The sequence below is a fragment of the Hydra vulgaris genome, chromosome 12, assembly GCF_038396675.1.
Source record: "Hydra vulgaris chromosome 12, alternate assembly HydraT2T_AEP".
In the NCBI taxonomy this organism is placed as follows: domain Eukaryota; kingdom Metazoa; phylum Cnidaria; class Hydrozoa; order Anthoathecata; family Hydridae; genus Hydra; species Hydra vulgaris.
Window position 1 is genome coordinate 41,522,605 of NC_088931.1, and position 17,396 is coordinate 41,540,000.

A 17,396-nucleotide genomic window follows, 5' to 3' on the forward strand; every position below is an offset into this window, starting at 1 on the left:
CTTGGTGAAATTGACAAATATGTTTGCGACACTTGAGTGTAACACTTGACTGTTACACTTATTAAGGTTAAATCTATGCTAATATGAACCATATATACATAGATATCAAAACAATCAATACGTATTAATATATATATATATATATATATATATATATATATATATATATATATATATATATATATATATATATAAATATATATATATATATTGTAATTTATGGAAAAAATTACCGAAAACTGGTCATTTTCGTGCATCTTGAGGGAGCGGCAATTTTTTTTTCAAATGGTTATTTTACTGTGTATATATAGGCCAATATTTTAGTTTAAGAATAAATGGTTTTTTTGCTACCCCTTAAAATATTTATTTGGTGGTATTGAAATTCATGAAAACAGGTATTTCTTGTAGTTAATGTTAGATTCATTGCCATCTCATGCATGGGGGTAATGAACCGAAAGGGGCAATGAACTTCTGGCAAAAAGTATAAGCAGTGGTTAGTTGTGGCCACTGCAATGTCATTTACCTCTATTTAAAAAACTGTTATAAATCTATACTGAAAAATCAAAATGAGTAAGGGTAAATAAAAAGATAAATGTATACTTGAATTTTATAATAAAAAAATATTTGACAATATGATAATTATCAAATTTCTCTTATTATCTTTTTCTGCATCACACCAAGCCCATTATTAAATTTACTTTCTAAAATTGTGTTGGATTTTTGTTTTGGTGAATTTCATCGGAATATCTATGAATATTTTGTCTAATCATACCTAAAAACCGTTCTGAGTGCTCATTTAAAAAAATCAAAGTTTCAGCATACTTTTGAAACTTTTGAAGCATGACTGTGTATGCCAATAGTTTAGTGGAAGTAAGAGCCAGTCTTTAACTTGTTGCTCATCAAGCAAAATCATGTCAAAAATCAGTTAAGAAAAGTCGTTAACCAAGACAGACAAAGATAGTGTTTTTTTACTAATATTTGTATCCATTTTATAAATTTTTGTGATATCAACTTATTAGATGCCATTTTTAAAAGACAGCTTTTAACCTTATTTCACTCAAACCGTAACAGTTGAACTGGATTATTATTAAAATAGGTTATTCAAAAACATTTTTTAGCCTTTTAAAAATAGGATTATCAGGTCCATTAATTTTCTTATTGGTCACTAATTTCCCAATGTGAAGCATTCTTGATTCAGTCCCATGATGATAATAATAATAATAATAACAATAATAACAATAATAATAATAACAATAGTAACGTTTATTTACATTAAAAACCATACAAAAACAGATTTAATACAAAAAGGTGAGACAGGTAATCACAAGATTACGCTTACGTAACACCACCAATATAACATCATACATAGATAATTGTAATATAATTAACAAAGTACACAATTACGTTTTAAATCATAAATATTTAATTTTCTTTTGAACATAGATAATGAAGGAGAATCAACAATGTCAGTTGGTAAGGAATTCCATAATTTAGTTCTTTCGCTGAAGAAGAATCTATGAGAATCATTTGTACATATATTGCGTGATATAAATTTTTAGAGTGACATCAAGTGCTGTAGTGACAGTATGAAAAGGTAAAGAAATTACATAGAGGTAATTCGACAAAATTGTGTACAATTTTGTATACCATAAAAAGATCAAAGTTGACTCGAGAATCTAGAAGAATTAGTCTCAATGAATAATCAGAATAAGTAATATGGCATCTTTTACAGGTAATTTTGCTGTAATATCTTTGGGCTTTTTTGATACAACGAGTATCTTTTAGAATATAAGGACTCCAGACTGGACTGCAAGTTTCTAAGATAGGTTGCACATAAACTTTGTAGGCTTTTACTAGGAGATGAGGATCGTTACTGATAAAAGTTTTGAAAAGTAAGTACATGCGAGAGTAGGTTTTTTTGACAATACGAGAACATTGCTTGGAGAATTTTGTATCAGATGATACAGTAATACTAATATTATCAATATATTTAACCGTGTTTATCGCGGTATCTGGAAAAAATGAGTACGAGAGAACAGGTAATGAAGACTTTCCAAAACATATGTAAAAACATTTATTGAACGCTATTTTAGTTGCCTATAAGTTGACCAATCGGAAAAGTTTTTCAAGGAATTTACAAGATCTGCATTAATGTTTATGTTTTTATCTCTTGCTTGGTATAATTTCATGTCATCTGCAAGCAGCTTTAATCTGCAGTCACCCTCAATAATGGTAATTACATCGTTGATAAATATTAAAAATAAAGTGGTAGCCAATACGATTCCTTGCGGTATTCCACTCTTGACAAGGACATAATTTGAGTAAGAGTTACTAATGCAAACACATTGAGAACGGTCAGTTAAAAAGTTTGTTATCCAGTATTGAAGTTCATGCCTAATGCCGTAAGATTTTAATTTGTGCAATAATTTAGGATGTAAAACAGAGTCGAAGGCCTTTTCGAAATCAATAAAGATAGTATCAACTACCTCATGCTTGTTAACAGCTGTGGTCCATTTATTTAGAGAAGCGAACATTTGTATACATGTAGATCTGCGTTTTAGGAAGCCAAACTGATGGATAGAGATAAAGTTATTAAACAGAAGATAAGTTTTTAAGCTTTTGTCGATAATAGACACCATAACTTTGCAAATAATAAAAGTAATAAGGTAAGGAGGGGTTACCTTTTTTGAAGTTTGGACGCATAATAGCGGTTTTTCAAATTTTCGGAATTACACTGGTTAACATATATTTCAAAAAGGATCAAAAACGGGATGGCAATAGTAGTAGCAAGTGATTTCAGAAATATAGCCGGAAAACCGTCGGGTGAATTTTATGATTTAGATGGAAGGTTTTAAAAAGCAGAACAACAGAATCGTAAGAAAAAAGAACATTATTCAGAGAATTATCATGAGGTGGAAGATCTAATACTGGTTTGGTACTGTTGTTGGAGACAAACACTGAAGCAAAATAGTTATTAAGAAGGGTTGATTTTTCAAAATCATCAATACAAAGAAGACTGTCGGATTTTACAAGAGGCAGAACAGAACTTAGACAGGTTGATTTGGACTTGACGTAGGAGTAAAATTGTATTAAGTTTGCTTTTTCGATGCTTTTTTCTCTAGCAATACAATTTTTAACAATCGCAGCAACGTATAAACGAGAACAACTTTTGCAATTGGCAAGAACGGAGATATCATGTGATCTTTTATAATGTCTGTACAAAATACGTTTTTTGGACGCTAATTTGCGCATGGCAAAGGGTTGAACATGGTTTATTTTAGAACAAAGTAATGAAACGTTAGAAGAAATAGAGGAATTCAAGACACCACAAGTAGATTGCCACAAGGATTCAACATCTTGGTTTTGTTGGCCAACATAAACCAATTTACATTTAATAAGTCATTTTGAATCGAATTATAATTATATACGGCTTTAAAGTCTAGTAGGGTCAGCTACAAGCTGGGTGAGAGTATTTACAGAACAAATTTCGACAAAAAAATTATGACACTCATCACCAAAACTAATAGGAATCGACCAGTTTATACGAGTTAAATTAAAATTACCTGTTATTACACAAGTAGATTTTGTGAAGCACTAACGTGAAAATTTGGTAAGCATGAACGCCACCTTTGTCGTCATGGTTATGTCGGAACAGATTAAAACTGTTGCCGTTTAACAGTAAGTCAGGAATGGTATTGTTGAGGAATGGTATTGTTGTTTAAATGTATTGTATTAAGTCTCTGTATTGGACGACGTTGTATCAAATCATAATCCTCTAGTTTTTGACGTAAGTTTACACTTCTTAATTAAATTCATTACACCTAAGAACTGATCTTCACCAGTGAATGACGCTAGCGGGGGTAATCCAAGTAAGTAAGTCTCTCCATTATTGTTAACTAAAACAGCCATTCTATCCCTCTTTAATACTTTTTCTTAACATCTTTATTTGTAATAATTGACATGTTTTCATTTTCTTTTTTCATTTTTCTATAAGCAGTAGACTGGCTGGTTTTAACTTCTTTAAGATCAACACCTGATTGGTATTGAATTGCATTTGTTACCTTCTGTAAAACATTTGGCAATATATCATAGGCTTTTTTACAGTTACTTTATCTGGGTTTTCAGAGACTTCTATGTGATACCAATCACTTGGATCAAAGTCAGATTCAATCGGAGAGTCCTATTTTAGAATTGTATCATTAAGTTCACTGTTGTGTATATTATCTATCAAACTCTTAGGCTGTGAAATTTTTTCTTCCTGATACTTTATTTTGCTATTTATTTACAAAAAAAATTGTAGTTTTAGTTTTTAATTTTAGAATCAGTGAAAAAAAGAGCTAAATTTTTAACTAAAAGCATTGGCTACCTTTCTTATACTTAGTATCTTCTGAACCAATAACAAATTTTCATTGACCTTCTTGATCTTCCAGAAATTTTAAATCGTCAATCTTGTATTTTAGAGATCTTTTTTATCCTTACTGATCATATTTTTGAGATAAGAATTACCTGCCCAGTTTTTTTATTTCAATCTCAAACTCATTTTGTTTTGTCAAATCACCCATAGTTCTTCTTCTTGCATTTCTTTTTCAAGTTGAAATAGAACTTATGCATATTAAAAATTTTTTTAACTAAACTTAAATCAGTTAATACATCAAAGCCAGCTTTAATCCAGGGTCTCTTGATTTTAAATACGTTCACAACAACTAGGGGAAAACCTTAATGAATGGGACAAATATTGAATGGGACAAAATGAAATTTGCATAGAAGCATCTACGGTTGGCTATCCAAACTTATGTGGTACGAAGTGTTTGACACAACCATTCAACAGACCAAATATTTATTTCTATTATAGTCTAAACATAATGGCATTGGATGTTATTGTGTTTTGAAGAACAATAAGTAATTTTTAAAAACAATTTTCTGTGTCTGATTTTGCAGCGATTACTAAAGTGATGGAAAATGCAACTTCATTTTTAAGCACCCAAATGTCTCTACTTTTTAAATTTGTAAAGGTTTTGCGGTTAGGTATTACTTGTTTTTAGCTTGTCCAGTCATTTGTGGATATAGTGGGAAGCTTATTGAATGGGACAAAGTATTGATTATTGAATGGGACTGTTCAAAACGGCCTGATGTGAAAAAAGCAGAAAAATATATTTCGGCAACTTAGTTATGGTCACACATAATTTTATTTTTAAATACGTTTTATCTTGATGTTAGAATGTGGTTCTAAACAAGTGTGACCAATGCTTTAGCTAAAATATATATATATAGCTAAAATAATATATATACTTAATTCTTGTTTTGTAGTTATTGTATTTGTATACTTTTATGTATATCTATTTACAAGTAAGCGATCTTTAGCATGCACCAAAAGGAGGTGCCATAGATTTTAAAATTTACAGACTACGGAAAAATTTATTGATATGAAATATGACGCAAAAATCGTCTTAACACAGTCCGAATAACTTTTCGTCACGCTTTTGAAATCAAAAATTTCGTACGAAGCTTGTTCTTTGGATATTTACCAATATTTGTTTATTGATGGTATGGGGATCGATGGCTTGGAACGGAACTGGAAAACTGGAGTTTATTGATGAAATTATGGACTCTGAGGTTTATGTTAACATTCTCAATAAAAATCTTTTTGCTTCAACTTAAAAACTACAATTAGGGAAACATTTTATCTTCCAACAAGACAATGACCCTAAACATACGTCTAAGAAAGCTAAAGATTTTTTCATCCAAAAGCAAATTGAGTTACTTGAATGGCCAGCGCAAAGTCCAGATCTTAATCCAAGTAAACATCTCTAGTCTATTCTGGATGTGGCACACAATGTCTAAAAAGAAAACAAGAGCAAAAGATCATGCTCCAAGAAGCTTGGGCTGATATCGACTCAGGTTGCTTATGCGTTATGGCAATGAGTTATCATTTCTTGATGCAAGATACCAAACTACTTGATATGCACTTCCTCTCTTCTTCCTATTTGTAAAGACAAAAAAAAGATGAGCTTTGGAGTTGCCATGATTGCTTCAAAGGATGTACAATGAAGTAATATTTTTTAAAATTTATACCAATGCAAAAACATTTTAAATGCAGTGCTTGAGTACTTTTTGGGAAAAGATGTCACAAAAAAGACTGCTTTTAATCACTTTATGTTCCAGCTATACAAGAGCTCTAAAATAAATTTAGAGGCTGCATTAAAAGAAATTAACACTGAATTTAATGTTTTAAAACTGAGCATTTTTTTACTCCGGGTTAAAAATTGGTCTTTTCTATAGCTTAAATGTTGAGATTTTCTATATATATATATATATATATATATATATATAGAGAGAGAGAGAGGAGAGACAGGGAAGAGAGAGAGAGAGAGAGAGAGAGAGAGAGAGAGAGAGAGAGAGAGAGGAGAGAGAGAGAGAGAGAGAGAGGAGAGAGAGAGAGAGAGAGAAGAGAGAGAGAGAGAGAGAGAGAGTTTGTTGGCACCAAAGTCCAGCAATAGATAGTGATTATTAACTTTTAAAAGCATCTTTTTTGGTACTTCCTATCCCTGCTAGTCAAGCAATATCTAATATATATCCAGGTATATTTTATTTAACAATTGTTTTATAGCAAAGAAAAAATTTATATTAGGAAATATAAAGAATAAATAAAGATTAAAAAGGAAGAAAATATGTGTTATTTTGTAAATATTTGTTTTTCCTGTTTCATAATTATGTAGTACCAAAATTGTAATGATTAATTTAAAACTATAAAATAAGTTTGCAAGGATAATTGGTTATAATGCAGTATAATATAACAAAGAGTCCTTATTTTGTGGGTCATTACTTTATTGAAGATTTGCAAATAATAAGTTAACATTAAACAATTTTCTATTTTGTTTATAGAAAAGAAACCAATAAAGCTTCATCCGAACCTGCTTAGCACAAATGGTAAAAGCATTACTAAAACGCTTATTTTCATAGCCACATAGATTTTTAAAAACATTAAAGAATCAGAGCATTAAACTCCTTTCCTATAAAATCAGATTCTTCAGAAAATCCTTGGTACATCAACTTCATACTATTAGCAATGATTTTGATAGTTAAACTTCATGAACTGATGTTTAACTTTCGAATCATAAACTAAAAGCTGATATATATTAAAAACCTAAAGGTATTTCTAAATTTATAACAAAGAAAAGCAACTAAATGGTAAGTTTTCTATTTAAGTTTTTGTTTATTGTTTTAAAAACGTTTCTTTTATTATTGCTCTATTTTTAATCATTTTATCTATAATTTGTTATTTGTAATGAAAAACTTTTTTGTGTTCTAAAAAAGTCATTTGAGTTTGTTTAAAATCTAATATGGCTGCATGTCTTATATCTTTTTAGTTTCAAACAAAGTAAGTACTGCTATAAATGATTAAACAAATTTCTTTTATTGTTCACATACTGTAAAAATGAATAAATTAAACCCTTTTTCTAAGAAATCTTTTAAATTAGTAAGTTTGTTCAGGAAATATTACAACTAACTATCTTTGATTGTAAGACATAATTAGAAATATATGGTTGATTAATATCAACTATAATTTTGTGGACACAGGTGGTGCAAAAGTGAAAACTGTTTATGAAAAGCTTTCTTGATGATTACAAAAAATGTGTAACATATCTTAGTACCGTGAAATGTTGTTTCTTTGAACAGTGGGGTAACTTTGGAAAAAAACTTTGAGTAAAACTCTTTCTAGTAGAGTTTTTGTCCAAAGTTACCCCACTGTTCAAAGTAACAACATTTGATGGTAGTCTTGAAAAAATTGAACTACCTGGAGTCGTTAATAAAAGTTGTCAGTGATGAAAAGCAACGATACATGATCCTATTTTACCATCAAAATTAAAATTCTTTGAAATGGTATCAGGAATTTAACACCTTTCTAAAAGGGTTTCAAACAGATAAACTTTTGGTACCAAAAGTTTATCTGTGATTTAGTCAAAGACAATTTATCCTCAAAAATGCTGTAAAAAAAATGATGCACTTTATTTTCAAACTTGACATAAAAGACTTCAACTTTACATAAAAGCATTAAAATTGGCAAAGAGATGCAGCATCATGCAAGAGAAGCAAGCAGTTGCTACTGCGAAAACTTACAAAAGAAAAAAAGAAAAAAAATGTGGCATTAAAGCAAAAAATTGTTTGCAGACTTGTTCAAAGTTAAATTGATTTCTTATCAAACAAGTCTGACAAGGTTGCCACTAATGCAGAAAAGTAAAGTAACTTTTAAGAGTAACTAAAAACTACACTTTTAAAAGAATGTGATAAAAAAAAAAAAGTTATGTTAAAAAAAGTTTAAACAAAATAGGAAGATACTGAGTTTGATTTGATTGAAAAAAAGCTAAACAAGTACTAGACATTATTTTAAATGTGACATTTTCCTTTGATGATATTTTATTGTCATGTTAATAACGCCAAATTTTAGATTTTCAGTACTTAAAAAAGCAATTATTAATAAAGTTAATTTTTAAGAAATATTTTATGACTTAGGTTTTGTAGAAAGGTAAAATCCTCAAACACATAATTATTAGATTTTTGGTATAGAGTTTTAAGTGAAATTATTATTTCAAACCTTTTCAACTTACATACTTTTTTTCATTTAAAAAAATGCTCTGACTGTTAAAAAAAATCCTGAAAAATTTTTAGGTAAAATTTGGGAAAGTCATGAATTTTTTTTTTCTGGAGGGTAATATCCTGGAATTTTATAATCAAATATTCTTGAAAAATAGGAAAATAGTCCTAGTTAGTCATCAAATTTTGATTTTGTTATTTCTAAAAGACATGTTTTGCAGCTCTGGAAATAAGTTTTATAAGTTGCCTGTTTAACCCCTTTTCTCACTTTCTCAGTAAATTTTTATTCAATTAATTTCTGCCTTAAGCTTTCTTGGAAGTGAATAAGTATAATAAAAAAAATTGCAACTTACAAGCTTTTTTGTTTGTTATTAAATGTTTTTCCTTCCAATTAAAAAAAATTCTTTGTAGTTCCAAATTTGCTGTGTCTCTTAGTTTATGATTCAAAAGTTTAAACACAAGATTTCGGAGTTTAACTATCAATATCATTTCTAAGAACAAGCGACAAGAGGTCCATAGACTCTAAAATCAAAACATACATACTAATTTTAATATATGTTAATTTATTTAAGGGAAATTTAAATATACAAAAAAATTTATCAAGTTAATATTTGTAAGTTGTAATTTAAAAAACACATAAGAACATATACAACACATAAAAAATATATTTATAGACCACAATACAATGAAAATATGGAAGAACATATACAACTTATAAGTAATGATATAATATACTAATAATATAAGTAATGTTCAAAAAAGCTCAAAAGCTACTGAGAGTTAAATTTACCTAATTTTCAAAATTGTTAGAAAATTTTTTTTATAGTCCTTTATTAAAAACTCATGTGAAATGGTAAGAATGTAATTTTGTGAAAAATTTAGACTTATTTAGATTATTAAGATTTATTTAGACTTATAAAAAATTTATCTACATTAATGATCTTCTTGACAACCTTGTACCTAAAGTGGCTCTATTTGGTGACGACTCAACTTTATACTCCTGTCTTGACAAAAAGTATTCTTTTTTTGATCTTAGAACAGGGAGCCAATCTTGAATCTGATCTCACTAAAGCATATTCTGCAACAGAGATGGGCTTGTGAAATTTAACTCAGTTATTTCATGCAAACAACTATTGCAATACTATCAACATTCCAATATCGATGTCATCAAAAATCGATAAATAGCAACCCTCTCGCTGAGTCCAATTCTTTACATCTTCATGAAATATCACTATTAGCAAATTCCACAAATGTGTGAAAATTTACAGTATTAGACAATTGCGACTTCCTGTAATTTTTTTAAAGTTTTTATTGATAAAACACAGTGTAAAAAAAAAAATTTTTGTTGAGTGATTTTCTATTAATTTTCATTAAATTATTATTGCTCTGTTCTTTAAGAACATTGAGCACTCTATTTGTAAAATACACTGACATAATATATTAATATATAAAATACACATATATTAATATATAAAATACACTAATATATAAAATACACTGACATAATATATATATATATATATATATATATATATATATATATATATATATATATATATATATATATATATATATATATATATATATATATATATATATATATGTATGTATGTAAATTATGTTAGTGTATTTTACAAATAGAGTGCTCAATATTCTTAAAGAACAGAGCAACAATAAATTAGTAAAAAACACTTATCTAACTTTTTTCTTCAACTTTAACTTTCACCATTGCTGGATCATCAGGAAGAGTTCTTTCTGAAAAGAACTCTACCTGATGATGGTGAATGGTGAAATTTATGCTCTACCTGATGATGGTGAATGGTGACTCTACCTGATGATGGTGAATGGTAAACTCTACCTGATGATGGTGAATGGTGAAAATTAAAGTTGTATATATGTATATATGTGTATATATATATATATATATATATATATATATATATATATATATATATATATATATATATATATATATATATATATATATATATATATATATATATATATATATATATGAAAGTAACAATAAAATCATCTTTTTAATAATAAATACGAAAAGCTTTTATAAAAAACTAATTTTATAAAATAATAACGCTGATTTGACCATTTACTTTCTACAATTACATAATAATAACATAAACAGTTGGTAAAAATTTTTTAGCATGCACTAAAAGTAGGTTTTTGTTGTTTTTGAATTGTTTTCCGTTTGCGCTAGCATAAATAACTTTCCAGGTCCGCAGTTTAAACAACTTTCACAAGCTACTTTTGGTGCATGCTAAAAATCGCTAACCCTATTTACACACACACACACGCACACACACATATATATATGTGTGTATGTCATATACTATATGTATGTATATGTATCATACATATATATATACATATATATATCAATATATATATATAATATGTATATGTATCATACATATACATACATATATATGTGTGTGTATTTTAATTATATATTTCATATTTGTATTTAAATATTTGCATATTGCAAATATATTTGGTTTTTTGTAAAGTTTCAAATTTTATTTTAGATAAAACCAAACACAAAATTAATACGTAAAAACTCTTTAGATGTTGAAGATGCAGTCAAAAGTGTTTTTAAGAATATGTCCATACGAGATGCAGCTGAAATATATAGTTTATCAAAATCTGCAGTAGATAGAGCTGTTAAAATGGCAAGATGTCAAAAGCTGCCAGACTATAAACACATTGTAAACATTGGAAATAGAAAAATATTTCATCAATTGAGGAAAGTGCTATTTGCGAATATTTGCATACATCTTCAAATATGTGCTATGGCTTAACTAAATTACAAACTAGGCCTACAAGTATGGAATTGCATTAAACTCTAACAGTATTCCAGAGTCATGGCACCAAAATAAAATGGCAGGAAAGCCATGGTTAGAAAGTTTTTTGATAAGACATCCAAAATTATCATTACGTAAGCCAGAAAAAGTTAGTCTTGCTTGTGCAACTGCCTTTAATGAACATACAGCGTCAATGTTTTTTAATAACTTGTTAGAAGTTCAATTAAAATATAAATTCAAACCAGAATGTATTTTTAACGCAGATGAGACAGGATTATTAACAGTAACAGATCCTCCAAAGATTTCTTCAACTCGTGGAACTAAGGGGGTTTCACAAGCTGTTTCAGCAGAAAGAGGTTCATTGGTGACAATGTAAGCTTTTGTGAATGCTATGGGTAATACAGTTCCACCTGTCTTTATATTTCCGAGAGTAAACTACAAGGATTTTATGATAAGTGGAGCCCCAACAAGAAGCTTTGGGCTGTGTAACAAAAGTGGTTGGACGACAAGTGAGAACTTTTTAGTTGCAATGAAGCACTTTGTTTCCCATGCTAAGCCATCTGTGGATCATCCAGTGCTGTTATTAATGGACAACCACGAAAGCCAAATTTCATTTGAAACAATAACATTTGCAAAAGAAAACTCCTTGATTTTATTAACATTTCCAGCACACTGCAGTCATAGATTGCAGCCTTTGCATGTTTCGGTGTTTGGTCGTTTTAAATCTTATTTTAGATTGGCTCAGAATGAATGGGTAGCCTCCAATCCAGGGAGAATTATTAACATATATATTTTACCTCAGCTAGCATGCACAGCATATAATATGTCGTTCACAATAAAAAATGCTTGCAGCGGGTTTTCTTAATGTGGGATCTATCCACTTAATAGACAAATGTTTGGAGAAAGTGATTTCATATCATCTAGTGTTAGTGACAGGCCTCTTCCTGTCGAGCAACCAGAAAATAAACAACCAGATAATCAACAATCATATGAAAAAAATAAACAAGTTGATTCTTCAGAATCATCAGTCAAATTAGTTAGTCCAGAAACCATTCATCCGTACCCTAAAGCACTCCCGAGAAAAGGTTCTAAAAAAAGAAGACAGCAGGGTAAAAGTACTAAAACTCCAGAAAAGACAGTAAATAAGAGGAAAATTTTTGAAACTGGTAAAGTTAACACACAAAATCGAAAAAAAAAATTGACCTCAAAAGAGTGAAAGAAACAGAAAACTCTGATGCAGATTTTTTAATTGTGTCATCTGTAAAAAATGCACCGGTAAACCAACAACAATAAAATACTTGTAAAATATGCAAATGCAACTGGAGAAATTTCTTTGGGCCTGCTTGGATTCAGTGTTTTACTTGTCAATGGTGGATATGTGGTAATTGTAATAATAACAGCAAAAAGCGTTATTATGAATGCGAACTATGTGAAGTTGACTGTTAACATCTTCTACACTTTCTTTGATTTATTGGTTTTTATTTCATGTACTTTGCTACAAGCAATAATTGTTGATTTTTGTATTTTGGTTAAACATAAATAAAAAGAATTTTTAAAATATCTAATATGCTTTGTTATTGAGTTTTTTGAAAGTAAACTAGATACTTTATATGGTATAAAGTTGTTTATTTATTTTTAATTTATAATTTAACATAGGGATGCTGCAGGCAATGACTCATTTCCCTATTGGAAATGTGTCATTACTGGGAATTATATCCAAGCATTTAAACAACGCTTTTTATTTCACTAAGTTAATTAAATCAATTTTAATATACATATATTTTTTAATAAAATTATTTTAGGTTTGTCAATATATGCAGGCATTCTGCCGTATTTATAGCTTTTTCGGATTCCCTAATGGTAGAAACTACACTTACTGCTTGACTGCCTTGAAACTTACTTAGGGCCTCTCTTCTTTATTAATTTTTTAGATTTGTCCCATTCAATAATTTTTTTAGTCCCATTCAATGAGTAGTTTTTAATGAATGGGACAAATGCCATGGTCCAATAAAACTCTCTTCTTACCAATACCCATATGCGGAATCAATTTTTTTGTTTTTGTTCATCATAGTACGAGAGTTAACAGTGATCAAACTATTTTCAAAGTAATTTTTAAACAAATTTATCAACCTCAAAAAATGCATTTTACGAAAACTGTCCCATTCATTAAGGTTCTCCCCTACATTGTAAAAAATGTCACGCCAAATTTATAAATGTCCCATCAAACTGTTTAAATTTCACACCACTTTTAAATCTTTACAAAGAAATGCTTTAAGTCGCTATAGATGTAAAATTAGTTTCAATTTATAGTTTTACTCGATGGGATCTAATAATTAAGCCGGATCTAGTAATCTACTATAGTAATATGAATATAACTAATACGAATCTAAAGAATTGTTAAGATTGAAACTAATAAAACGTGGCGTGGTGAAATGTAATAAATATAAATATATAATAAATAAGTATAAAAATATCGCAATGCTGTACAAAAAATATTCCAGTTGAAGTAAAATTATTTATTTTATAAATAGTTTTACGAGTAGCTTAATACAAAGTTATACTTAAAGTAATGAAAAATCCGTGTGAATTCGTTTGTTTAATTTTTTTTCTCTCGTATGTAAGCTAGTGTGCGTATGAGAAATGAAGATTTCCGTACACACGTTAGCGCACGATGGCGCGTACGTGTACAAGTACACGTTTTTTAGTGTAAAAGCATATTAAAAGAGGAAGCACATTAAATTATTTGCTTTATTCGTTTGGATAATATGCATTTGTAATTTTGGCAATTGAATGGTAGTTATCAAATATTTTGTAAATTATAAAAAAAGTTTTTTTTTTTGTTTTTCCCTTTTATTTAGCCGTACAAATATTTACAAGTTCCGTGTTTTATAATATATATAAAAATGGCAAGGACGAGAAAAAGACAGATTTACCTTATCACAAAGTCCCATGTTTTTTTCTAGACATTTATATAAATACGTTGTAACTAAAATTAAAAATTAAAAATGAGAGAAAAAAGCAAAATGTTTCAAAGAAGTTTATATAAAAAGCAAAATAGTTAAAGTATTTCAAAGTTGTTTTTAATAAAAGTTAAAGAAGTAATTTATTCTCAATAACATGAAGATTAACTTACGGTCATGCAATCCTATATATATTCAAATTTCAAAGTTGTTTATTAAAGTAAAATTTTAATAAATCATTCAAGAAAACCAAAACCAACAGCAAAAAAAGAAAACATGAAAAATGAAAATTAAGGTTAATTTATAATCAGAAGATATTAAATATATATATATATACATATATATATATATATATATATATATAATATATATATATATATATATATATATATATATACATACACATACACATATACATATATATATACATAATATATATATATATATATATATATATATATATATATATATATATATATATATATATATATACATATATATATATATATATATATATATATAATATATATATATATATATATATATATATATATATATACACACACATATACACACATATATACAAATACACACATATATACATATACACACCCATACACATATGCACACACACACACACACACACACACACACACACACACACACACACACACACACACACACACACATATATATATATAGATATAGATATAGATATATACATATATTTGTATATATATATATATACATATATACGTATATACAAACACATACACATAAATACATACGCATACACATATATACATACACACACATACATACACACATACACATATACATACATACATACATACATACATACATACATACATACATACATACATACATACATACATACATACATACATACACACACATAAACAGATACACATGTATGTACACATGTATATATATGCACACATGCGCATGTACACATATACATACATGCGCACATAAATGCTCTAAATCTATATAATTACTTTTTCATTATATAATTGAATATAATGTATATAATTTTTTTTAGACCTTTAGACCTTTCCAGACAAACAAAGCATGCACTGATAGATAATTTTTAATTATAACATTTTTCTAGATAGATTTAAAAAAATTTCTCTGTTTTTTCGTTATTTAAAAGTGATAGTTTTAGCTTTTGTTTAAACTGTTCAAGAGTTGCGAGTGTTTTAATATCATTACTAATTATCTTATTCCATACATTATGTCCTCTAACAGTTATTGAGAACTATTTTTTTCAGAAACGCTTTATACAATCGTTTTTTTTTTGATGATTTTATTATTCCTGGTGTAATCCAAGGGTTTATAAATGTTTTAGTATTAATAATTTTTGTTACCACCGGGAAAGCTTTATCATAGTGTTTTTTGAATATTCGAAGGAAACTGTTATAAGCAGTATCTGTGGTTTGAATTTGTAGAATTTTATCCCAGTTTTCAGAAAATAGAGAATTATTAAAAAGCTCCATAGAAATGTCATTATATATTCGATTTGTAATAATTATTTTTTTTTGAGGGGTGTGTTCGACACTTTATGCGCGATTATAAATATTGGGAAATGATCCGATATATCAGATATTATTATTCCAGTTTTTATTTTATTTTTTGTATATTCATTAATTATTATTTGATCAATTGAGGTTGCGCTATTCCTAGTAATTCGTGTTGGCTTATTTATTGTTGGAATGAACCCATTTTGAAATATGATGTTCATAAAATTTTTTACATTTTTATTTGTGTCGTAATCAAGCGCATTATAATTAAAATCCCCAACAAAAAAGACACGTTTGTCACACAAAATTTTGTTTTTGATTAAATTTTTAAAGTGTTTTTCAAAAAATTTGTTATTGTCAGATGGCAGTTTGTACACAACATGTTCATTGATATTTTTAGTGATTTTATTTATAACTTCGATCGTTAATGATTCGCAATCATTACTAATTGCACTAAATTCTGTTAGCGGTTTAAAATTTAAGGAGTTGTGGATAAAAATACATACTCCTCCACCTATTGTCTCAGTATTTCTGACTTGATGAATAACTTTATAGTTTTGTAATTGAAAATTTGAATCTTTTTCAACTTGTTTATCTCGACACCAGGTCTCTGTGAGACAAATAATTTTAAAACTGATTTTAACACTATATAAAAAATCTTTAAATTTATCAAAATTTTTTTGAAAGCTCCTAATATTTAGGTGTTAAATAGAGAACTCATTAATATCTATATCAGCAGAAAGATTAGAAATATCGAAATTATAATAAGAAGGGCATATGTTGCGAATTATTACATCAGTGTTAAAAAAATTAACGTCTCCCAGCAAACATGTCAGCGTTAAATCAACGTTGAAAACCGGTCGCAGCGTAGAAAAAGCGTTACAGTCACAAAAACAACGCGCTTTCAACGTTGAATCAATGTTTGTTATTGTATACTAAATCGCGGTAAATTTAAACGTTGAATAAGCGTTGAAATTGTAACGTAATTTAGCTTCTCAAAAAAAGACGTTTATTCAACGTGGAATCAACTTACGCAAAAAGCCATTTTAAAGACGATTCAAAATCTATGCTTCATCAACGTTAAAAATAAACCGCTTTTTAAACGTCACATTTTCAACGTTGAATAAGCGTATAAATATCAACTTATATTATCTTCTCAAAAAACCGCGTTTATTTAACGTTGAATAAAAGTACGCAAATAATCACTGTAAAAACGTCGCAAAGTTGAAGGTTTATCAACGTTGAAGGTTTATCATTAGCTGCTTTCTCAACGTATTTAAGCTATTTATGAAACAACGCTTATTCAACGTTACATATACCAACGTTAAAAATGTGGTAGTTAAAAAACGTTGAAAAAGTGTTATTTTGCCAACGTTAATTAAACGTTGTTTTGACAACGTTGAGGAAGTGACACATTGAAAATTATTGTCTCATTAACTAGCCATTACAAAAATAATTTGCCGTAAAGAAAAGGCAACGAAAAC

At 28.2% G+C, this 17,396-nt stretch overlaps 2 protein-coding genes across 2 annotated transcripts in view; both read left to right on the forward strand.

Moving 5' to 3' along the window:
- The first annotated feature begins 11,802 nt into the window (after positions 1-11,802).
- Positions 11,803-12,276, forward strand: LOC136088117 (uncharacterized). Its single transcript, XM_065811780.1, has one exon. The coding sequence runs from the start codon at positions 11,803-11,805 to the stop codon at positions 12,274-12,276; it is 474 nt and encodes a 157-aa protein (XP_065667852.1).
- A 4,961-nt stretch (positions 12,277-17,237) lies between these two features.
- LOC136088739 (uncharacterized) overlaps positions 17,238-17,396 on the forward strand; it is a 20,392-nt gene continuing 20,233 nt past the window's right edge. The window contains exon 1 of the mRNA XM_065813286.1: positions 17,238-17,396. This exon is cut by the window's right edge and continues 21 nt beyond it. The gene's annotated coding sequence lies outside the window, so the exon portion shown is untranslated.

Bases quoted from the DNA above. Each gene is read 5' to 3' on its own strand.
- LOC136088117 (XM_065811780.1), top strand. From the start codon at position 11,803: ATGGGTAATACAGTTCCACCTGTCTTTATATTTCCGAGAGTAAACTAC.